Source organism: Solenopsis invicta, chromosome 5, assembly GCF_016802725.1.
Source record: "Solenopsis invicta isolate M01_SB chromosome 5, UNIL_Sinv_3.0, whole genome shotgun sequence".
NCBI lineage: Eukaryota > Metazoa > Arthropoda > Insecta > Hymenoptera > Formicidae > Solenopsis > Solenopsis invicta.
Window position 1 is genome coordinate 3,176,891 of NC_052668.1, and position 24,063 is coordinate 3,200,953.

At 29.8% G+C, this 24,063-nt stretch overlaps 4 protein-coding genes and 1 long non-coding RNA gene across 13 annotated transcripts in view; 2 read left to right on the top strand and 3 right to left on the bottom strand.

Annotated features, from left to right (window-relative positions):
- Positions 1 to 2,440: 2,440 nt before the first annotated feature.
- Positions 2,441 to 3,386, bottom strand: LOC113006033. The gene is made up of 2 exons (XM_026141959.2): positions 2,805 to 3,386; positions 2,441 to 2,699 (listed from the first exon to the last, which is right to left on the bottom strand). Exons 1-2 carry the CDS (start codon positions 3,112 to 3,114, stop codon positions 2,488 to 2,490), a joined length of 522 nt encoding a protein of 173 aa, XP_025997744.1. The 5' UTR covers positions 3,115 to 3,386; the 3' UTR covers positions 2,441 to 2,487.
- Positions 3,387 to 6,706: 3,320 nt separating this feature from the next.
- LOC120357839 lies at positions 6,707 to 15,095 on the top strand. 2 transcript variants are annotated; one of them, XR_005574845.1, is made up of 4 exons: positions 6,708 to 7,112; positions 7,306 to 7,469; positions 7,694 to 7,832; positions 14,861 to 15,095. It is a non-coding gene; the product is annotated as an uncharacterized LOC120357839 (long non-coding RNA). The 2 variants fall into 2 exon arrangements; XR_005574844.1 differs by lacking the exon at positions 14,861 to 15,095 and having other exon boundaries at positions 6,707 to 7,112; positions 7,694 to 8,134.
- LOC105206719 (transposable element P transposase) lies at positions 11,365 to 13,055 on the bottom strand. Of its 2 annotated transcripts, none has more exons than XM_039449546.1 (4): positions 12,926 to 13,055; positions 12,672 to 12,842; positions 12,332 to 12,529; positions 11,365 to 12,249 (listed from the first exon to the last, which is right to left on the bottom strand). In XM_039449546.1, exons 1-4 carry the CDS (start codon positions 12,947 to 12,949, stop codon positions 11,380 to 11,382), a joined length of 1,263 nt encoding a protein of 420 aa, XP_039305480.1. In that variant the 5' UTR covers positions 12,950 to 13,055; the 3' UTR covers positions 11,365 to 11,379. The 2 variants fall into 2 exon arrangements, with proteins under 2 accessions (XP_039305480.1, XP_039305481.1); XM_039449547.1 differs by having other exon boundaries at positions 12,922 to 13,051.
- LOC120356755 lies at positions 14,767 to 16,763 on the bottom strand. 3 transcript variants are annotated; one of them, XM_039449549.1, is made up of 5 exons: positions 16,520 to 16,763; positions 15,922 to 15,970; positions 15,317 to 15,814; positions 15,097 to 15,218; positions 14,767 to 14,926 (listed from the first exon to the last, which is right to left on the bottom strand). In XM_039449549.1, the coding sequence occupies exons 3-5, from the start codon at positions 15,782 to 15,784 to the stop codon at positions 14,782 to 14,784; spliced, it is 735 nt and encodes a 244-aa protein (XP_039305483.1). In that variant the 5' UTR covers positions 15,785 to 15,814; positions 15,922 to 15,970; positions 16,520 to 16,763; the 3' UTR covers positions 14,767 to 14,781. The 3 variants fall into 3 exon arrangements, with proteins under 3 accessions (XP_039305483.1, XP_039305482.1, XP_039305484.1); XM_039449548.1 differs by having other exon boundaries at positions 15,922 to 16,023; positions 16,520 to 16,762; XM_039449550.1 differs by having other exon boundaries at positions 14,794 to 14,926; positions 15,092 to 15,218; positions 15,922 to 16,023; positions 16,520 to 16,761.
- Positions 16,764 to 21,317: 4,554 nt separating this feature from the next.
- LOC105197158 (Bardet-Biedl syndrome 4 protein homolog) overlaps positions 21,318 to 24,063 on the top strand; it is a 184,678-nt gene continuing 181,932 nt past the window's right edge. For 2 of the 5 annotated variants that reach the window (XR_005574898.1, XM_039449761.1), the window contains exons 1-2: positions 21,318 to 21,788; positions 21,913 to 22,052. Coding sequence is in view for 4 of the 5 variants with exons in the window: in XM_039449761.1 (XP_039305695.1) it covers positions 21,707 to 21,788; positions 21,913 to 22,052 (222 nt within the window). In the remaining variant the exon portion in view is untranslated. The remainder of the gene's footprint in view (positions 21,789 to 21,912; positions 22,053 to 24,063) is intronic. The other 3 variants (XM_039449762.1, XM_039449763.1, XM_039449760.1) reach the window with 2 other exon arrangements.

Sequence of the window (24,063 nt, forward strand, 5' to 3'; positions counted from 1 at the left end):
CTTGTCTCGTATTTATGAAGTTCCTAAAAATGGGTCAAGACTACCCTGCCTGTAACGAGCATGTCGCTGTGACGTGCTAACTCGTCGCATGTTACGTCCAACGACGTCTCAACTGGTGTTCGAAACGTAATTGAGACGTCACTGAGACGTAACTAACATCCCCATTTCTGGTGACAGCGACGTTGTAATGACGTGTATTTTGTGACTTATGCACTAATTGTGACCTGAAAATTATCGACCAATTTTGAAAAATTAAGGCTCCTGAGTACTCGCCGCGGCCATATTGAAGTCGTGACGTCAGAAGCGAGAAATTGCGTGAAATAACACGTAATTTTGTCCGACATGCCATTTGTAAATAAAGCCAATTTGGATAAAACAAACTAAGCAGATGACTTTAAAACACTTCTAAATATCGGTCACGACTATCCTTTTTCCGCTTAACAATCAGTAAATAGTTGTAAAAAGCATGTAAAGTGAAGCAATTGAAACAGGAAAACACATGGGCACATAATTTTGTCCGACGTGCCATTTCTAAATAATGCCAATTTGGATAAAACAGACTAATCAGATGGCTTTAAAACACTTCTAAATATCGGTCACGACTATCCTTTTTTCGCCTAGCAGTCAGTAAATAGTCATAAAAAGCACGTAAAGTGACGTCTATTCAGACAAGAAAACACACGGATAGCTATTAAAAGGAGTGAAAAATGTACTTTTATGTATAAAATTCAAAGAAACTTTACTCGCGGTCCATTTTTACGAATTTGGTAAATACGAGACAAGTCATGTTTTTACAATGAAACACATAATAACAAAATGACATGCACGATAACATTTCATCGTCAATCTGTCACGTTTCACGTGTATTAGTTCTAATTTTGTCCGCGACGAAATGTCGCTACCATCAACGCGGAGTTCTCGGCTGAGGAGTCAGGAGCCTTAAGATTGGTTTTTACTGCATTATGTACGTAAAATACTTGCTAGATAAAATGTATAATAGTTTTACACTGAGAGAAGAAAATGATTGCAATTACCATAATTCTTCAACTGTAATTTATAGTGGTTTTTGGTGCGATCTATAAGTAATTATTATAGTAATTCTGAATTATAATATTCTACTTTTTATGCATAGTTACATCTATTATGTTTATATGGTTCCAAATGTTGGAAGTTTAAAAAGGTTAGTTTTAATTACATAGTAAATTAAAACATCTTCCACTTGATTTCATTTTCAAGGGAATTCATCAGAAAAATTATTCTACTCTAATAGAACATCGATAAAAAATCTTATAATGCTCCGCCTTTTATACCATTTACGTGTTTTCTTTCTTACGAGAAAACGCCCATCTAGTGACGGTTTCGTGTACTACTATACGCAGAGAAAAAAGTATTTGTGACTTTAATTGCATGGTTAAGGAAATTATTATGAGAGATGCATCGGATAGTGATTTTTACCGGATAGCCGGATACCGCGATAGTATTTCCCAACTGTACATTACTCTACGTAACGTTTTCACAATTACGTATTAAATTTAATTACATTAAATGAAAAACATCATTTTTAAAAAGTGAAATGTTATTTATCTTTAAAATATAAGTCATAATACAAAAGAAAATTCAACAAACAGCTAATTAATTAAAACATTCAAATTATTTAGTTACGTCGCAGCGACGTGCACAAGACGTATCATATTTTCTGCGACTTTGTGATCAAAACAGCACGTCTCTGTTACGTCCGGTGCAGGCAGGGTAAAGACATCTTTGAACATTGTACGTAAAAGCATATTTCTCCCTCGTTTCAACAGCTGTCAAATCGCATATTTTCCTGCCTGAATAGGCTTGACTTTACGAGCCTTTTACGTCTATTTACTGACTATTAGGCGGAAAAAGGATAGTCTTAACCGAAACTTAGAAGTGTTTTAAAGTCATCTGATTAGTCTGTTTTATCCAAATTGGCTTTATTTAGAAATGGCAAAATTACGTGTCATTTCACGCAATTTCTCGCTTCTGACGTCACGACTTCAATATAGCCGCGGCGAGTACTCAGAAGCCTTAAGACTATCATAGTCGCGACCAGTTCCTCTTGTAGTCCATCCCATATCATAAGACGCCATCACACGAACTACATCGAACGTTACAGGATGAAGATCTATTGAGGATTTTTGGGGTGTTTTGAAACAAGATTTCACACTGTCAAGCCTATTAAAAAATAAATTAAAAATCGTTTTTATTCGAATTCGACAAGATATTACATATAGCAAATTATTATATCGCATCAAAAAATTATTTCTTATTTTAATGATTATCTCATTTCAAAGTTGATTTTTAAATTGAATTTAAATATAACATTTTAAAATTCATGCAATTATAAAAATACAAAAATGTTAGAGTTACAATATACAATTATCATAGTTGAATATCTAAATAATAGAAACTCAAATCAATGTACAATTGAAGGCAAATTTAATTGTAAAACGAAATACAAAATTATATGTTTATTTCAACAGTCGCTTTATTTTCTAACGTTAGCTGTCGCTCTAATTCAACTGCATGCTGACAACTTTCTTTAGCTGCTATTTCCAGTGCTCCTCCTGCTTCTGCTTCGTATCTTTTATACGTCTTGAAATTTATTGGTGGAATATTTAAACAAGCTAACAGTTTGTTTAAATTTGTGAAACCTATTCCACTGTGGATCAGTCCTAGAAAAATATTTAACTTATGTATATGTGGCTGCTTATTTATTGTATATTAGGCTTGTTTTTGAAGTATTATTAATAATAGTTTGCTATATAAATAATACTAACCTATTGCTAATTTGGTATTACCATCAAATCGTGAGTTGCGTCTTGATTTTCCAGGTGGAATGTGTTGCTTTCCTGTTACAACAGGATTAACAAATAAACATTTATGGCATCGTATAAACAAAACAGATCCAAGGCCTCGACGTTCTTCTTGTTTAATATTCTTTAATGATAAAGTTTCTTTGCAAGATGTGCACCATAACTGTTCATCGAGAAATTTTAAATCCACGATTCGGCATCCAGGCTCATTCGAAAGATCTTGTTTATCATCGATATCTGTTGATTCTTTCTCCGCAGTACTTGTATTTTCCATACAATCATCTGATGTGGTTTTGATTCGTGTCTTCAAATTACGTTTCTCAGTATTTGTCTGTGCTAACCGTTGATTCTAAACTTTTTCAGTGACAAATTTTCCTTTTCACATGTAACGTTTTACTTACGGCATTTTCGTAGCGCAAGCGAAAACTAACCTCAAACGATGCGTCTATATATTACACGTGCTCGGACCACACTTCGCGTTCACGCAGCTGATGTAGGAGTGAGATCAATGCTACCAACTTACAGAAAATACGACGTTGCCGCGATCAAAATACTTTTTTATGAGAGTTATTGTATTTAATTTATTAATAAATGACGTAAATAAATAACACAATATAATTTCATTAGTATTTTTAAACAGTAATTACTATGTTGTGTTACTGTTTAAAGATTTTCACACTTTCAGATTTTCGTTTGTGTCAGTTGCAAGTCAGGTACAGTGTTTCTAAAAATCATTAAAAGTGAAAGTTTACATACAAGAAAAAATGCATAAAAATGTCTGTATAGCTCTTAAAAACACAGGAAACCGTTATTTTAACAAAATATTAATATAAATATTACTTTGCAGTAAAAAATATCTTCTTAAATATGTTAATTAGCTTTATGTTAAGTTTCTTAAACTTTTAGCAGAGATCTTACGGGTCATACAACCTTAAAATGTTACCAACATTTATCATTTTTAGTTCCGCAAAGATCCGCAGAGGGCCTCATCGACAGCGTCGAAATTTGGCTGTATAGCATTACCGACCCAAATTGAGTTTGTCGTTCACCTTAGCATCCCCTTCGAAGCAAAAGAAAACTCCCAAAACAAATGCAAAATAACATTCTTTTGAATGTGGCCATATGTATTTATATTATCTGAAATTCATATAATTTATTTGTAAAAGGTATAAAGAGATAAAAAAGAAAGCATAAAATTGGTTGTTATATTATACAGGCTGTTTGATAATTAATGATTAATCTCTTACATGTAAGTAGAATGAACCAAACTGAGTCAAAAAGTCCTCTAACATTTTCCAAAATTCGCAATAGTTAACGAGTTATAAATTAATAAAAATAGCCGAATTAATCCCGTCCACCGCCAATCCAAGCGCGCGCTCAATGTTGCTGAGTGCGCGGGGCGTGATGTTTACTAGCGGCGATGGCCTTCGCAAAAACGGCGCTGGGCCCCCGTTTTGAGTTGTAAATGTCATTCTTATCAAAACAAAATTTTTTAACAACATAGAAAAATGTACTTTTGTGCGTATGTAGGCGCGCAATGTTATTTAATGGTAAGTAATATTTTAAATAATGTAATATAATATTAAATTATTTAAATTAAAATTAATAAAAAAATCATAATTAATTATTTAATTAAAATTAATGTAAACATGTACTTTTCTTAACTCTTAAACACACCGATCTTGTAAAATACGGAAACACATTTTTGAATCTGGGAGACTTTTTCAACTTTGAGAAACTATAACTTTGATTACAATCAATATTTTTCTACGATTTTTTTTAAACAAAAGTTCAAAGTCTCAGGAATGTGACTGCACAATCGGCATTGCCAAAAAATAATTTATTGTGAAGTTATAAAAGATAAAACAATTAAGCAAAAATAAGAAATTGGTTAAAAATCCAGTTTTCCTTCAAAAAATCCTATCTTTGCAACAAAAAACGTTTAAGGACTTTCAAATACGGCGTTTTAAAGAGTCACACTTTTAAAATAAAATTTGGCAAAGTCATTTAAAATTTTTTAAAAAGTATAATTATGTAACATGGAGAATATGAGGTATTTTTGGGCATCTAAAAATCCATTTAAAAAAAAAATCATATTTTTGCAACAAAAAACTTTGAAGAACTTTACAATAAGGCGTTTTAAAGCTAAAGATTCATACTTTCAAAAAAAATATATATTATTGTCATTTCTATTAAAAAATGTACTTATGTAACAAGGCGAATATGAGGTAATTTTGATTAAATCGTGTCTAAAATTAAAAATTTTAGACATCATGATATATATAATATATAATATCAAAATATATCATGATGTATTTTGGAAAAACTCCCTTTTCTACAGCATTTTATAGTATTCCAACTTTAGACAAAGTATATGCGAGTAACATCCGCAAATCCGACCTGTTTGAATATATTTTGTCCAGTTTTTTATATAAATTATTCACAAAAAAAGTTTCACTTACACATCCATATATGGATTGCATTGATCATAACAAAACTTTGCTGCCGTGCCGTTCGAATTCTAGTTAACCAAAAAAATTGATCAACCATATCAATCGAAAGAGGAGATTTCACACTTTTTTTAAGTCTTGGTCCTAACTTCCTATCTCATTCCGTCTTCACATAGCAAGCGTTCAAAACTTTATATGTGGTTTCTTAAAGCCACTTACGTGTTTAAAGATTAAAATGAAATGAAGTTAACGTACAAAATATATATATAGAGTATGTAAAATTTTATATCGCAAAAAAGAACAGATTTTAAATATACTATTTATTATTAATAATTTTATAATTTAGAGAAAAATGTTTATTATTTCAAATCTCAAAACTACATAAATATTTAGAATATTACGTAACGTGAATATGAAACAGAATATTTCCATAATCACATATCATTAAAAAATATTAAATGATATGTGATTATATAGTGCGTGCACACATGCGCAAACAACGAGCAATGTGTGACACAGAATAGAACGGAAAAAAAAAAAAATATATATATATATATATATAGAGAGAGAGAGAGAGAGAGAATATATATATATATAGAGAGAGAGAGAGAGAGAGAGAGAGAGAGAATATATATATATATATATATATATATAGAGAGAGAGAGAGAGAGAGAGAGAAGACCGGGGCAAATCGTTAGACGGAATAATTCGATAATTGGAAATATCTTTTTATGGGTACATATTACAAATTTACTGTAAACACGTCCTAATGTAACGATGTTGCTAAGAAAGTTTTGTTGACAACGGCGTTATATTGAAGTCCTAGTAGTGAAAAATGTGTTTTACGATAGTCGAAGTAATTTCTGATAAGTCAGCATTTCTTTGAAATTTAAGTAAGATAATAAGGTTTTTTTGAAAACTTTGAATGTATCGTGTCCAGTTGAATGTATTTGAAACGTTTCGTGTTTACTTTTTACTGTGTAATGTCTATTTTTATACATATATAGGGGAGACCGGGGCTATTCATTAGACCTTTTTTTCTTTTATGTCTCCTGAGTCCTATATTTATTAAAAAAAAAAACATGGAACGGTTTGATAGGTTAAACACAATGCCGGTATAGATAGAACATGGAAGTGTACTTGCTTTGAAGTACATATAAAAATGTCGACCAATGCCAAAAATTACGAATAACTTCAAGTCCGGGGTAATTTGTAACTAGTCCGGGAATATTCAGAAATTTATGTTTCAAGTTGAAAGACTGTAAAAAAGCTGTTGTTAAGACTTTCTTTTATTTAAGATATAGGTATACAATAAACAAATGCAAACATACACGTTTGCATGTCTTTTTATGACATCGGTATGACAGATTTCCTAACCTCACAAGTGTCAATCTTTAACGTTTTATATTTTATATAACTTTTTACCCGTTTAAGAGCGACGATTTTATATTCATATTTATGTTTTATGTACTAAAATACACAATATTATCAAGTTTGAAAATCAGTGAAGAACTTTACTTTAATGTTTAACTCTGCGTAGCGCAGACGTTCATAACCATTGAACTATACTCTAACTGGAATGGGCACTGCCCATGAAGGAAGATTAAGGAGAGGGAACTGCAGAGATTGAAAGTGGTCACGAAAAATGTTCCACGTTCTGCCATGTTTGTCCAATGGAAGAACTAGGACCATAGCGTCGCCATCTTGGACTGATTTTATCCTTGTTGTTTACCAAGTGTTAGATAAAGATAAAATTGCTGGCATTAGTCCTGGAGTAGTTTTGACAGTTTTTGGTTAAAAGGTTATAAATACATGTTACAATGTAAGTGGAAAATTTTTTAATGTAATATAATAAAAAAATAATAGTATAAATGTTTTAAATGTAACACGTAATGTGTTGATAGGTATGCTAAAGTAATATATAAGTAAAGATAAAATAAAAATAAATAAAAATTCTATAAACAATATATAATTGCATAGTATTTATTATAATAGTGTTATGAAATCTATTTCAGAGAGGAAATATCGCCAAAGTGTGAAATATATATATATAATATATATATTACGTAATCAATGAATAAATATTGAATGAAATTAGAAAATTGAAAAGAATATATATATATATATATATATATATATATATATATATATAAAATTATATATATTGCTACAGAAAGAGGTAATTACTAATATCTTATATATTTATTTACACACCATAACATATAAATACTCAAATAACAATTTGTTATTTGTTATATAATATGAAACATGTCTCAAAATGATGATGACAAAAATAATGGCAAATTGCTATTTGGGTAGTCATATAAAATAAGCAAAAATAAAGTACTAATAAGTAAAAATATTAATATTACTTCGAAAATAATATGCTTCATTATTTTGTAGCTTTTAACAAAGAATGGAACTTGAAAAAGATGGACACAATAGTTTTAAATACTTGCAAGATAATTTGGAGTTGACTACACTTCCTTCTACAAAATGGAGTTATTCAAAAGGAAATGAAATGTTTTTTGGTTTCCAAAAGGTAGAAAGTGATTATAATGTAAGAAAAAGAATTGCTTTTTTGCAAAATGGACAGATTAATATTTATATAGATGATAAGATTCATTTTCTTTCAAAATTTATTGTAATTTCAAGTATTGAGGATTTAAATGAATTATTACAAGTTCTTGATAAATTATAAAAATGTTATATAAAAATTCACAATGTCATGCTATAACTTCAATTTAATATCATTTTAAAGATCACACATAATTAACATGATTTGAGCACAAAATATTATATATATATATATATATATATATATATATATATATATATACTATATATATATGCTTAATCTATTTATTTATATTTATCTTTATCCATTTAATATATATATATATATATATATATATGTGTATATATATGCTTAAAATTTATATATTACATATGTGTAAATATACATACATATATATATATAGAATACAGTAATATATAAATTTTAAAGTTTAAACAACTTGATAACCTGATGACATATATATATATTGTATATATATGTATTATTAAATGATATTTTTTTCTGATTATGATACGAGTAATGTCTGAGCAATGCGTGCATATACATTACATGAATTTTTAAAAAATGATATCAACATATGTGTACGCTGAATTCGTAACATGACATCAATTTTCTACTCAAAAGTCTACTACTTAGGAAATATTTCTGAAATCATGAAAAAAAGAGTTTGTTTTTATAAATATAAGTACATGTGTGTGTGTATGTATGTGTATATATATATATATATATATATATATATATATATATATATATACAGGGTGTTTCAGACCACCCGTACACCCCTTTTCTCTTCGCAGGATTAGGACCAATCAAAAATATGTTCAGACGAAAGTTGTAGGGTTTCAAAAGATCTATTCAATGATCTTATCAGTTTGACCTTGGATGGCGTCGCCAAGGTCAGATCGAAATCACATTAAGTTTTTTAAATGAAACACCCTATTTTTGATTCCAGAATCTAATAGCTGGTGTCAAGACCTTTCCAAAACACTACAAGAAAGTTTATTTTCGTTGACTACTTTCCGAGTTGTGTGGCTTGAAAGTTACACTACCGCCAACACCATGTAAATAACAATATAAAATCACGCGTTACGCAGAAAGCCGTGCAGCCGACACAAAGAAAGTAAACACGCGAGCCGGCCAACAAAAACAGATCATGAAAAATCGTGAAAGTTGTCGCGACCGTAGATAGTCACATACATATGTATGTCATAATATTATGTAATTACATTATTACTTTAACGGTAGCACACGAGCAATAACGAGCGCGGCTTTCTGCGTAACGATGTCTAACTCGTGATTTTATACATATTATTATTTGCATAGAATGTAGTAGAGATGTATTCACCACAACGCTATTGTGACTCAACTCAACACGAGTGATAATAACTCTCTCAAACTTGTCACCTACGTCTTCAATAACCGTCATATCAGTATCAATCGCGCAACAAAAATCCGACCCTCTTTATTAGTCTAGGTTTATTTAGCCATGTCCTATTCCAATGAAGAAGCATATGATATGCTGCTAATTTTAGGTGAGTGTCGAGGTACATTCATTGCAGCGGAAAGATTGTGGCGGGAACGTTATCCTGATCGGACTCCTCACTCGCGAAATGTTTTTTCACGTTTGGCTAAACGAATCAAAATTAAAGGTGTCATTCAGCCTCAACATAACAAAGGTACACAAATTCGTCCGATTATGGATGAAAGAACAGTGGAAATTCTTGCATCGATAGAATTGAACCCTTATGATTCTTTAAGACGACGAGAACAAGATTCTGGTGTTAGTAAAATCAGTGTTTGGCGCATTCTAAAAAATAACAAATTTCACCCTTACAGAATGTCTGTTCATCAAGCGTTGAATTATAACGATATTAGACAGAGACTTGTATTTTGCAACTTTATAAGACAGCAACCACTTGATTTCCACTTGAAAATTTTATTTTCTGACGAATGTACACTTAAAAGTGATGGATCTGTTAATACTTGGAACTCTCGGGCACAAAATAATCCTCACTGGTTGAGAGAAGTAGATCATCAAACCATTTGGAAAGTCAATGTTTGGTGTGAAATTATTGGAAGTCAAATCATAGGTCCTGTTTTCTTTGACGAAAATCTAAACAGTGATGATATTCCGCCTTGATAATGACAGATCTTCCTGTCTTACTAGAAAATATTCCTCTGCAATTGCGCCTGAACATGTGGTTCCAACAAGATGCATGTCCGTCTCATACATCGAGAGTTGCTCGTGCGGCATTAAATACTATGTTCCCCGACAAGTGGATAGGCAAATACGGTCCAATCAATTATCCACCCCGATCACCAGATCTCACCGTCCTTGATTATTATTTCTGGGGAAGGATAAAAAACTTGGTCTATCATGAACGTCCGACTACGAGGAATAATATGATTCGTAGAATAAGTGAAGCAATTCGATCCTTACGTGCCGAGGAAATTCTTCGAGCAACCAATGATTTTCAAAATAGAGTTGATGCTTGCATCGCAGAGAATGGTGCTCACTTTGAACATTTAGTCGCTTAACAAAACATACACTCATTCATTCCCGAACGTGAGAGGCAAGGGGACTCACGTGAATCAAACACCCCAAACGTGAGAGGCAAGGGGACTCACGTGAATCAAGCACCCCAAACGTGAGAGGCAAGGGGACTCACGTGAATCAAGCACCCCAAACGTGAGAGGCAAGGGGACTCACGTGAATCAAGCACCCCAATGGGATGAAATTCTCGTCACGTCCACGTCGTTCATTCTGGATAATGCTAAGCACGGGAAAATGCATACAGTCAATCTGGACATGATTGATCATCAAACATAATCAATCCAGTTAATAAACAAAAGCAGAGTACATAAAACTTTGACTCCCCTTTTCCTCCCCCATACACATACGCATGCACGTATGCACACACCCACACACAAGATTAAATCCGACTAAGTAACCACCACATGGTACATCTTGAGTAATGCTGATGCTGGCGGTAGTGTAACTTTCAAGCCGCACAACTCGGAAAGTAGTCAACGAAAATAAACATTCTTATAGTGTTTTGGAAAGGTCTTGACACCAGCTATTAGATTCTGGAATCAAAAATAGGGTATTCCATTTAAAAAACTTAATGTGATTTCGATCTGACCTTGGCGACGCCATCCAAGGTCAAACTGATAAGATCATTGAATAGATCTTTTGAAACCCTACAACTTTCGTCTGAACATATTTTTGATTGGTCCTAATCCTGCGAAGAGAAAAGGGGTGTACGGGTGGTCTGAAACACCCTGTATATATTAGATGAAGACAGGAATTGAAATTGTAAATCTAAAAATATTGTTTGAAAATGAATTATATATATTTAAAATAAACACATTTTGAATGTAACATTACAATAAACTGTATTACATATATATATAAAAATATAACAATGTATTTAGAAAATAAACAGTTTTATATTTATATTTTCAAAATTTTTATGTGTACAGTTTAATGCTTTTTGGTGAGTGCTTCTTTTTATTTTAACGATTTCTTCCAATTTTTCTTTTGTATCATAGTTTTAACCGCATTTGTTTGTTCAATTTTATTATTATTTGTAACATTTGGGAGACTTTGTTTTACTAATTTGGAACATTTTCTTTTCTCTTTTGTTTTTTCTTTTTCCATATTATCATTTCTGTTCGCTTGTTTGACTAAGAAGAACATTCTTGTAGTTAAATAGAAACGAATAATATTTTTAGTAAAATCATAATTATGTTCTTCGCACCCGAGAAAGTTTATGGAAATTTTTTCTTCGTCTATTAAGTTTATTATGTCAAATAATGTGTTGGCATTAATTTCGCCACATTGTGTAGCTTCTATTATTCCTTTTTCTAAAGTTGAAAGTAAATCAAATAAGATTACAGAAGGATTTATTAAATATCCTTTTGATTTTAAGTAAATTAATTTATGTCTCTCTGGTATTTCATTATTTGATTGTATAATCAATGTTTTCAAACATTCTTCGCACTTGTTATTGTTTATGCAAAACCTGTTTCCTTTTCTTGCTACATATCCAGCAATATATGTTAGAACGTAATCAGAGGTAGTATACATATGCGAATCATGGTCATTAAGAAGCGATGGGATATATGCTAAAACATCAGTATTTCTTCCTCTGTCTAGAATAGTATCTATTTGACTTATCCATTGTTCTTGTCTTTCTTCAATATCTTTTATATCTTTAATCTTTAAAAGAATATCCATCAATTCTGCAGTAGATACATTAGAACCTTTTGGTGGTTTTACAAGAGAATAAGTCGATATTAATCTGTACATTTGTATGAATAATTGAGAGTCAGGATGATCGTTGCAACCACAAGCATTTCTCATCATTCCAAAAAATCTCTGCAAACGTCATTATAAATTAGATTTTACAAATTTTATTTATATTTAAAAAAGATACATTTAAAAAAAATAGTAATTTTACCTCCAAATTGTCTTGATTTAATCTAGATGTCATAAGAAATTGAAATTCGCATTTATTAATCAAGAAAGTACAAATTTCAAGAGTAGCTTTGAGAGAAATTTTTAATCCGTAGCAAGTTTGATCCGTTATAAAACTATAATTCATTTTTTTAGCTTCTTTTTCCCATTCCACTAAAAATGTTAAAAAATCTTCGATATTCTGAAAAATGAAAACAAATATTAATATAAGAGGTCATATACAATAAACATTTAAATTTATTACAATTTTGTATAATTAAACACTAAAAGTCACAATTACTACATCATATAATTACTTGCAATGTTTACACTTATACAATTACCTTATACATTTCGTTACCCGGTTGTAATGAATACTTAATACTGCGACTATTCATCGCAGTAATTAATGCATTTACTCTTTTGCATAAATTTATCGATCCATCAGCATCATTCAAATCATGATAAAGATTTGTCTCTTTGTATATTTGCATAGTAGGTGCCACTTTAAAAAACTATTAAAAATTGTTGTCATATACATTACTTTATTATGTTAAATTTTACATATTATACATATTTGAAATTGCTACATACGTACTCGAAATGCCATTGCTACATTCATTTTTTGATAATATTTAGGTTTGATATGGTTTTCATCCAAACGAAAACTAGATTTTAAATTAAAACCGTGAGGATTTTCAATAGTAAGTATTGCATACCAATGTTTTTAAAGAAACTACTCCATCCGGAGTCTGTAAGTAACAAAGAGTAATAATATTAAATGTTAAATTTCAACTAAATATGAAATGTGTAATTATTACATTATCGCACTAATACAAATAAATATGAACAATAAAATAAAAGTATTGATTAAAATTAATATTGATTTTTATTGCATGATAATTTTAATCATAAAATTAAATAACAAAAAAATGTGTATATGCTGTCAATTAAGATGTTTTAATTATTCTTTGATATCAATTTTTTAATACAATTATTATGTAAAAAACCTATATGTACATCAAAATCTTAATGCTGAAATAATATCTTGTGTGGTTTTACATTTTATTTTTAATTCTTTCAAGTTGTGTGCTCCCCGTTATTTTAAGTTTTAAATGCAGCTCTTAAATAGCTCTTAAAAAAAAGTAATAACACAAAACCAAATTTCCTCCCACTTCAGAACAATAGTTTATTGTATATATGTATATAATATATATATATATATATATATATATATATATATATATATGTATATATATAAAATACGCAGTCTGAATTATTATGATTATTAGAAACACTTAAACCTACCCATATTCCTGCATATCGATCAAATTGAGAGAAATAGTTTCGGAAACATTTTACCAAATGTGGAAAATCTGAAATAAACCACAAGCGTCTTTCTATGTCTACAATATGCTGTATACTAACACATTTCTCTGTTACACCAAATATGTTCCACATTGATCGATTCCATGATGCTCCATCTGATATTATAGCATCAACTTTAAGTCCAGACTGTTCTGTTAGAATAATGCACTCCATAATAATTTTGTGCAAAATTGGTCCACTTGTGTTACCAACACTTAAAAAACAAGCCAAAGATTGAACCCATTTTCCTTTAAAGGGCTGAAACATGAGAACCAATGCGTGGTCTCCTTTTTTTTTCTTTTGTTCATCCGAAGTATATTGACCTAAATCAACAAAGCCTTCAATTTTTAGATTCTTGCGGTTAAAATATAAAGTTTTCGATAATTTTATTTCATCCAGCAATAAAACACCTGTAAAAATAAATTATAACTATTTAAAATAAAATATTTATGACAATAATACGTAACAATTGTATAATGTTTTGTAATCAATAATTTTCTATTTTAATCAATGTTAATAAAATTAAATGTAATTTTGTAAATAAAATTTTAAATAAAATAGTTATATATACCGCGCACATCGTTAGGTTCCATATTTTCCGTTTTCTTTTTCAATAATTGAAATATGCTTGTTTGAAAACTGTAACAACCTTTGATACCACTGATATAACGATTTAGTGTCTTAAATGAAGGTAGTGTTAGAATATTGTGAGATCTCAGATGATTGTACGTTTTTGTACTTTTAATCCGAAGCAAAATACATTCATATACCCATTCGTTTGAATATCTCATGCCTTTTATATTTTTTAATTTTGCTGCTGCAAAACAAGCTTTGACAGCTAATTGTTGATTTGGAGGTAATTTAAAAATAGCATTTTCTATTATTTTTTCGTCACATTGAGAACATTTATTTTTTAAATATGTTATTTTTTCGTACAATCCTTTGATCTATAAAATTATTTTAAAATAAAAGAAGAATTTGAATGTGTGAAGTGTAATTTATATGGATTTGAAAAAAAGATGCAAATTGTACGTACTTTATTTCGAAGCCTCTTTTCTCGACGTTTACAATATAAATTTAACGCCTTCATTTTTTTTCTTTTACTTTTTGATTTGGTATTATATTACGCGATTGTCTTAACAGTATCTTCCATCCTTTTGTGCAGGCTGAACATCTCATTTTCTGTCCTCTGTAGCGGTTTATAATTACAAATCCTTGACAATTTGTAACTCTGTAATAGAAATTAATATCTTTTATCTAAAGAATATTTTATGTTCAATACACTATAATTCAACAAGAAAACTTCCTACAAAATTACTTTTATAGTAAATTGTAATAAAATTTTAGTATTTTTTAATATAAACAATAACTTTAATAAAAATAAAATTTTATATACCAAACCTGTTTTCATTATTAATATTTGCACAAGGAAACATAGTTTGTACTTTATTTAAAATTTGTTTAACTTCTTGTATATTGTGAATCTTTTTGTTAAAAGAAACTTCTTTTTCTCCAATAAATGCCTATTTAATAAATTAATAACATTTAAATAAATTACAAATATAAATGGATATATGTTACGTTATAAATATATTTTGGTATTTTATTTAATTATATTTACCTTTACTTCCATATTTGTGGTAACACTAATACGTCTTAAAATGTGTGAAAAATCGTTAGCCCAACATGTCCACATCATATGCTCATCATCAATATTTACAAACCAATGGCTTGTTGGGACCTCGATAGCTTTTGCAATATTTATATCTTCAGCAGAAAATTTAATAGGATCTGGTTTTTTGACTGAATGTAAAACTGAGGTGTTACATTCATTTGAAATCTTTTCATCATGAAGGAAGGTTAATCTTCCTTCATGCTTTTCATGTTCTATGTGATTAAAATATGGTACCCGTTCTTCTGAAAAAATTGAAGGAACTGCTCCTTCTTTTAATTTTGGTCTTTGTCTTGGTACATAAATGATTGTACCATCTGTTTGCACAAATGCATCCTCTTTAATAATGTCTTCTGATTTGAAATGCAATTCGCAAAATCTGCTATTCTTATTAATTTTTTTATTTCTAGCAGACATTATCTCGTACCAAGAAAGAAACTTTTCATTCTATAAAAGAAATTAAAGTTTTAATTAACATATACATAAAATATATGTGTATTTGTTAATACGTACAAAAAATTAAAACAAAATATTTCTTAAAATTGAATACTTACTGTGTGAGGTGTAAAAAAACTTTTTCTTTCTAATCCTTTTTTATCTCGTCTGGAGTTGCAGCCATCCACGCAACAAGCCATTTATTTACTAATTTATTTTATCTGCATTAGAAATTAGAAATACAAATTTTACAAAAAAAAATTGAAAAAAGTTACAAAATTAAAAATACTGTTAAATATTAAAGCTAGACAATAGTGCGCGAATTAATTTTGAGCAAAGCCTGTCATATATTTTGTAGAAAGGAAAAATGTAAATCCTGTATTATATTTAATAATGTTGTCAAGCTGCTATCACAAATGTGACAGAGCATGTGTGGAGAAAAAGATCCGAGCAAATTGACAATAGAAATAAAATCTGTAGTGATCTGAGACAGCAGATTGTTGGCAAAAATCTAACAGACTCTGACAGACTTCTGATGTATTACAAAATTATATCTACTGTGATTATTAATATAAAATATATTGCCCTTAATTTATATTCAAGTAATGTGCAAACAATTTTAGAGGTTATAAAAATTGAAACTTTAGTTAAAATTTAGTTAAAACAAGCTACATGTAATTCTGTATTCTTATAAATTTACAAATAAAATGTACTTACCTATACTATCTTTGAAATTATAAAAATTATAGAAGTTATTGCTATACTTCTGTACTTGTATATCAATTAACTTTTCAATATGCAAAGTGACACGTATGTACGTATATATATCATTCAATATGGCGACGCTATGGACCTAGTTCTTCCATCGGACGAACATGGCAGTACGCGGAACATTTTTCGTGACCAACTTTTTTCTCCCCAGCCTATGTAGTTCCCTCTCCTTAATCTTCCTTCATGGCACTGCCATATAACGTCCGTAAGCGGAAAACGTGATAGAAATAGCATGAGGGGCCACCTCTCTTTTTCTAAGCGTTCTCTGCGCGTACGTCAGCATTCACCTTATATTCCTACTCAAAAGTTAAATTTCTTCTTTGTTTTCATGTTGATACAGCATGTAACGGAATTCGTGGAAACGAGGAAGAAATTAACTTTTACTTAAAAAGTTACTTAAATACTTAAAAAAATATAATACAATTTTGCTTTTGTTTTATTTATGTATGTCGCTCAAGTCGCTCGTTTATCTATTCTCATGTGCCGGTACTGCAAAACTTTCTAACGTGACTGTACTGACAAAGAGAGGTGGTCCTTCGAAATGGCGCTCTCTCATCACGTTTTCTGGCGGCTAGTGCACATTCCAGTTAGAGTATAGTTCAATGTTCGTAACACAGCCAAGAGGTTAAGCTTACCCAAATTGTAATAGGCGCTGCAATCACTATTAACGAATTGCCCCGGTGCTTGGTATTATGAATAGCCCCAACATCAACCGTGCGCATTATTGCGTATGATTGACAAAAATAGACATCACACAGCAAAAAGTAAACACGAAATGTTTCAAATACATTCAACTGGACATGATACATTCAAAGTTTTAAAAAAATCTTTATTATCTTACTTAAATTTAAAAAAAATGCTAACTATCAGAAATTACTTCGAGTGTCGCAAAACACATTTTTTACTACTACGATTTCAATTAACTTTGGTCCTTTACCCAAGCAGAACAGGGAGTCACGACGTCAAAATGATGTCAAAGTGATTGCAAAATGATCATTAAAAGTCATTTTTCAATCAATTACGATTCATTTTGATGTCATTTTGACTTATTGTTCTACTTGGGTAGGTTAAGAATTAATGTGGCCAATATCTCATCTACCAATCATAATAAAGTCACATATTTTAATTTTCATTTACAATTGTATTTTCTATTGTTTACATTATTTTAACAATATATTAAAATCAAATACCTATTTTGGAAACTGTAAAAAATGATTTTGTCTATAATATATTATAGTGTATGCCCAAGCAGAACAACAAGTCAAAATAACATCAAAGTGATTCACAATTGTGTCAAAATGACATTAAAATGAATCGTAATTGATTAAAAAGTGACTTTAAATGATCATTTTGCAGTCACTTTGACATTATTTTGACGTCTTGACGACTCCCTGTTCTGCTTGGGTGATTTTTTTTTCATTTTTAAATCATTTTTGCGTCATTTCTTATTGGTGACTTTTAAATGATAAATAAAGTCATGATGATATCTTGATGATATCATTATAACTTTTGTGTTCTACCTGGGAAGCCGCGCACGGTTGACACCGCTATGACTATATATGGTCATTGTAAAGGCCCGACGCCGCGACGCCCCACCATAATATAACTATCAATATTATAAATTAGGTTGCCTAATCCTGGGCAGCGAGAGATTCTTATAATAAAGTTCGCGTGGCACGTACGCGCTCCGCAATAAATCGGCCACTAACACGTCCAGCCACCGAGAGCGCGACGAGATACGTAATCATTTCACCACAATTCATTCATATTAATAAGGGAAATCATTTATAATAACCTTTGGGGAATAAAAGTATTAATTATCAAGGGAGAATATTATTTGCCCTCCACGCGTCCTCCTCCAAGTGCCCCTCTTTATGGGTTCCAACGCTTAAGACGAAACGAATCCTGAATATTTTATCGTTATACTTGGAAATACAACATGATGTAAAGATTTATTGAAGTGAGTTTAAATCTTGTTTATTGTAAAATAAACAAATATTTAGTAGTAAATTCTGCATGCAGTGATAAATTAAAGTCGTATTAATAGAAAAATACCGGATTTAATAATTTGCTTATTTATAAATATTAGATTTGATGATTATGAAATCGCAAAGCGTAGAACTCGTAATATGAAACACTAAAAAATTCATATTTGTTATTGCATATTCTGACTTCGAAGCTTTCCAAAATGCTGTAATTAAGTTTTTCATTGAGTAATGATTACCAGTCTAAGTTGAACAAGAAATAATAAGTTGAACAAGAAATAATATGTGATACTATATTATTAAAATGAACACCAGTTTAATAATTGATGCTAACAAGCATCTAAATGTGAGAACCCTTTTTTCCGTAAAACTGAAATACTTTTAAAAAATTTAATAACAACTTAAAAGATTTAATTACTTAAAAAAATTAAAAATTAAATTTTCCTTCATAAAGTGATGCATGCCACGGATTTACTGTCATAATATTCGTGATTTGATAATAAAAATCTACGCTTATTTTTAAACTTTAGAAGAACCGTTCTAAGTTTTTAAAATAAATTTTAGTTTTGCTTAAAATATGATCTGTGAGAATAGAATTAAATTTATCTACAAAAAATGAATGTAAAACATTACGCATTTTTTGAAGATAAGGACTGCTATGTCTAAAAATATATTCTAATTGTAAAAAAACTTTGAATGTTAACATATTAACAAAATATAATTTGTTTGCATTGTGACATTTAATTCTCACAAGTTCAGAAAATTAAAAGTTTCAAAGTCTTTTTGATATAACAGATTATATGCAATTACTGTATGAAGTACGTTTTGATAACAAGTACCAAACAATACGCTCCAATATTATGTAGAAACAATTTATCTCTTTGTTATTATATAATTGAATTTTTATTAAAAGGGGGAATTTGATCTATTGCAGTAGACGAATTAAGTATAGAAAATTGAAGTACGTCTATCTTTACTTTTAAAATATTCAAAGAAAACCAAAAAATATTCAGTATTATCAGTTTCTAATTAGTTAATATTAATCTAATCAGTTAATATTAATTTTGTGTTATTATAGCGGTAAGTTTTAAATTAATTTAAATAATAAAACTAAATGTAGGTAATTAAAACTGGATTAATCTATATCTTAGAAGGTAGAATAAATTTTCTATGCAGGCTTGTGTAACACGACTATTTGAAATAAATTGAAAATTACGATGTTTTAAAAGATGTTTTATTAGATTAACCATTAAACACACCGATTCTGTAAAATACGAAAACACATTTTTTGTTCTGAGAGACTTTTTCAATTTTGAGAAGCTAATATAACTTTGATTACAATCAATATTTTTATACAATTTTTTTTTTTAAACAAAAGTTCAAAATCTCAGGAGTGTGACTGCATAATCGGCATTGCCGAGAAATAATTTATTGTGAAGTTATAAAAGCAAAACTATTAAGCAAAAATGAGAAAATGGTCAAAAATCCACTTTTCCTTCAAAAAATCATATCTTCGCAACAAAAAACGTTTAAAGACATTGAAATACGACGTTTCAAAGCTAAAGAGTCACATTTTCAAAATAAACTTTGGCAAAGTCATTCTTTTGAAAAGTATAATTATGTAACATGGAGAATATGAGGTATTTTTGGGCATCTAAAAATCCATTTAAAAAAAAAAATCATATTTTTGCAACAAAAAACTTTGAAGAACTTTACAATACGGCGTTTTAAAGCTAAAGATTCATACTTTCAAAAAAAAATTATAAGATTGTCATTTCTACTAAAAAATGTACTTATGTAACAAGGCGAATATGAGAAATTTTTGATTAAATCGTGTCTAAAATTGAAAATTGATATGTTTCATGATATATTTCGGAAAAACTTCCTTTTCTACAGCATTTTATAGTATTCCAACTTTAGACAGAGTATATGCGAGTAACATCCGCAAACCGACCTGTTCGAACGTATTTTGTCCAGCTTTTTTATACAAAATACAAAAAAAGTTTCACCTACACACTATATGGGTCGCATTAACCGTAACAAAACTTTGCTGCCGTGCCGTTCGAATTCTAGTTGACCAAAAAAATTGATCAACCATATCAATCAAAAAAGGAGATTTCAAACTTTTTTTACGTCTTGGTCCGAACCTCCTATCTCATTCCGTCTTCACATAGCAAACGTTCAAAACTTCATATGTGGTCTCTCAGACTCAATTACGTGTTTAAGGGTTAATGATGTTATGAAAAGTACAATACCTCTTTGAATAAGTTTAAATGTTTCTTTACTCTGTTTCTTGTAAGAAAATCAATTATCTTATAAAGAAAAGAAATATTAGTATATTTCTTTGTTATATGTATATGTCTAAATATTATATAATCTTAATGCTACCTAAATAACATCATCTAGTAATTGTTGATATAAGCTATTTAAATATTTGTTTAACAAACTATAATGTAGTAATAAATTCTGGTTTATGCTTTTCATTTGTCAAAAATTCTAATAAATTGTTGACATGGACAAAAAAACATTTCTTTCTTTAGTTAATTGCATTTTGTTTTTTAAACATTTAACTTGACAATCTAAAAAATTGAAGATTATTGTTGAAGGAGACTGTTAGTCAAAATGACTAACAAATTTCTTTTTATATTATATAATTTATGTTATTATGATTAAACGAAGATCGTGATATTTAAATAATTTGTATTAGATTGCTCGTTATTGGCCGTTAATCTCTTTTTATTTACGATTGTATTTACAGCCTAATCTTATAATTAAAACTAACAGCAATACTGATGGATAAACTGAGATCATTCATATTTTTTTCTCTCTCGCAGGATTTTAGCATGACGGAACTTTACTTATAACACTACTCTGATTAAAGACTCTCTAGTGTAGATATATCAACCTCTCACTTCCATAATTCGAGGGTCAGAAAAAAGCTGTACTCTGATTGGATTTTCGTGCGTCGAGTATCGCGTCAGCGCGTTGCTCTGCTGGTGAGTTTACATTTGGTTACCATGGTGATTAAACTCACGAAACAATACTCTCTCCTCTTCAAATATGTCCGAGCATCCAAACAGTCAGGCACGAACAGAAAATTATTGTTACTGTTATCAATTGTTGGTTAAAGTTCTATTTGATAAAGGTAATGGCAAACGACATTATCAGCAACGGTCGTTTACACGAAAACACAGTTGTACAACGAGCAAGAAACGACAGAAGTAAACGAGGTATGGAATACCAAGTAAATAGTACACGTGTCTCGCAATCGATCGACTTTTGTTTTGCTCAATGATCTTATACCAATGTCAAAACAAAACCACGTCAATTCTTACCATTGTTGCCTCTGTGTAGCACCAGATATAGCAGCTATAGAGAGTCGTAATTGGTTGTTACATCGACATTACACAAGACACGAGTACAGCGCTTGCAAGCTACTCATCGAACAAGAATTAACAAAATCGAATGGTCACGAATACGCTAATTATTTGAAGGTATGAACGGGTTTCTTGATGTACAATTTTATGTCCAAAAATTGAAAATTGACACCAACAATCGTGAATCCCCCACTTCATTGCCCTTAATACAATATATAATATACAACCGCCTACACTGACAATGAGAGAAATATTTGATGAAATAAACCAAACGTTTAATTAAATAAAATTCATTTGATCACTATTTAACTAAACATTTGATTAATATTTCCCATAGTGTATAGCATCGATTGTTGCAGAGAGTTTCCAGAAATTTTAACTTTTCACGTGCAACACTTCTAAAAGAATTTTGCAAAATGTCATATGAAATATTGCAACAGAAATGTTTCTAAAATCTTGTGATATAAATGTTACAATAGAAATGTTTCTAAGACCTATTATGTACAATAAATTTTCAAATTGGGCTTTTTAACATTTGCTTTGTTGGTTTCGCCGATTGGCCGAGCAAAAATTTTCTTAGTTCGCTAGCGGCATGTTACTTACGTTAATTGAACAAGCAAAAATTTTCTAAATTTACTTGCAATGTGTGCTATAAGTTTATATAGTAGGAATTTAAAAATGTTACGCAAATAAAATGTCATTTTCTTTTATATTTAAAATGAGAAAAATAGTTAACTGGTCAAAAGATGATCTTAGTGCTCAATAGTAATTTTCTAGGTGAATTAACATTTACAAAGTTGCTCCGAACTGCGCACCGTATATTTGTCGGTTTTTTAAACACAGCTATTAAGTAGAACTTAAAATGTAATATCACAAATTAAACCAGTCCATTTTATCATTTTAATACCTAAAAGCATCTCTACAATTCCCTCTCAAAAAAGACGGGATCCGATAGCGCGTTGTGCGATAGCCCATCAACCAATCATCTTGACTTATCTAACCTAACCAACGGAAAAACTCTAGGCATCGGCGTGAGTGGTGATGTGCTATCGGGATCCTCCCCTTTAGTCAGTACAATTACCAAGCCACCTTGGTAATATTTATCGGAATAATCAATATTGTAAGAAGGCGTCCTTTATCAAATAAATAATGATCTATTATAACCGAAAAGTGTATCAATCATTTAAATTGAGAAAAACGACTAACTGATTTGTTGCTTAATAATCTAGTAAACATAGATATATAATTATTATATTGTACTAATATTATAAAATAGAATATAACAGGCAATATAACATACTTATAGGATGTAATATCCACTTTAGTTATAATTTTCCACTTATGGATTATTATAATTGTTTAATGTGAATAATATGAATAATAAGGCTAATATGAATAAGACACGGGGAAAATTTTATATTAATTTGTAGTATAATTTTAAATCACATTTTATTATTTTTTATATTATCGGTGGACCATCATGACTTTATAAAATATATTAACAACATAATAAAATTTCAAATTGATTACTTATATAACATGTTTTATCTTGGCATAGTAAAAATTCGTAGGTGCAACGTTATAATCTTTATCATTGTAAAAATTAAAAACAAATACAATTTTAAGGCTCTTATAAATAATAATTCAATTAAACAAGACAAGCTAAGGAGCTGTGCTGGGTGTTGTCCCAAAAACAAACAAATGCCAAATAAATGTAAACGTTTCGACCTTTAATCAACGGTCTTCTTCAGTACAAGAACTTAGATTCTATAACAACAAGTATTATAAATTACATTAAGATTGCAAATCTCATCACAAATTAATGCATTAAATTAGTTGACAAATAAAAATCTCTTACTGAATATGAAAATGCGACATCCGCTTACAAAATTCGACATATGTCGGAAACGCCGTAGTCTAAATGATAATCTCGAGGATCGTGAATAGATATTGTTTCCGGAACATGATCTGGTAAAAACAGAACGAAATGCAACATAAGGAGAATAAGTAAAGACTAAAAGGGGGAACAACTACAAATAATTTAGAAACAAAAAGTGTCGAAAGTCAATTTATAAAACAAATAAAACGAGAACAAAAAGTAATGAAAAGCTGTACAAGTTAAAGTAAT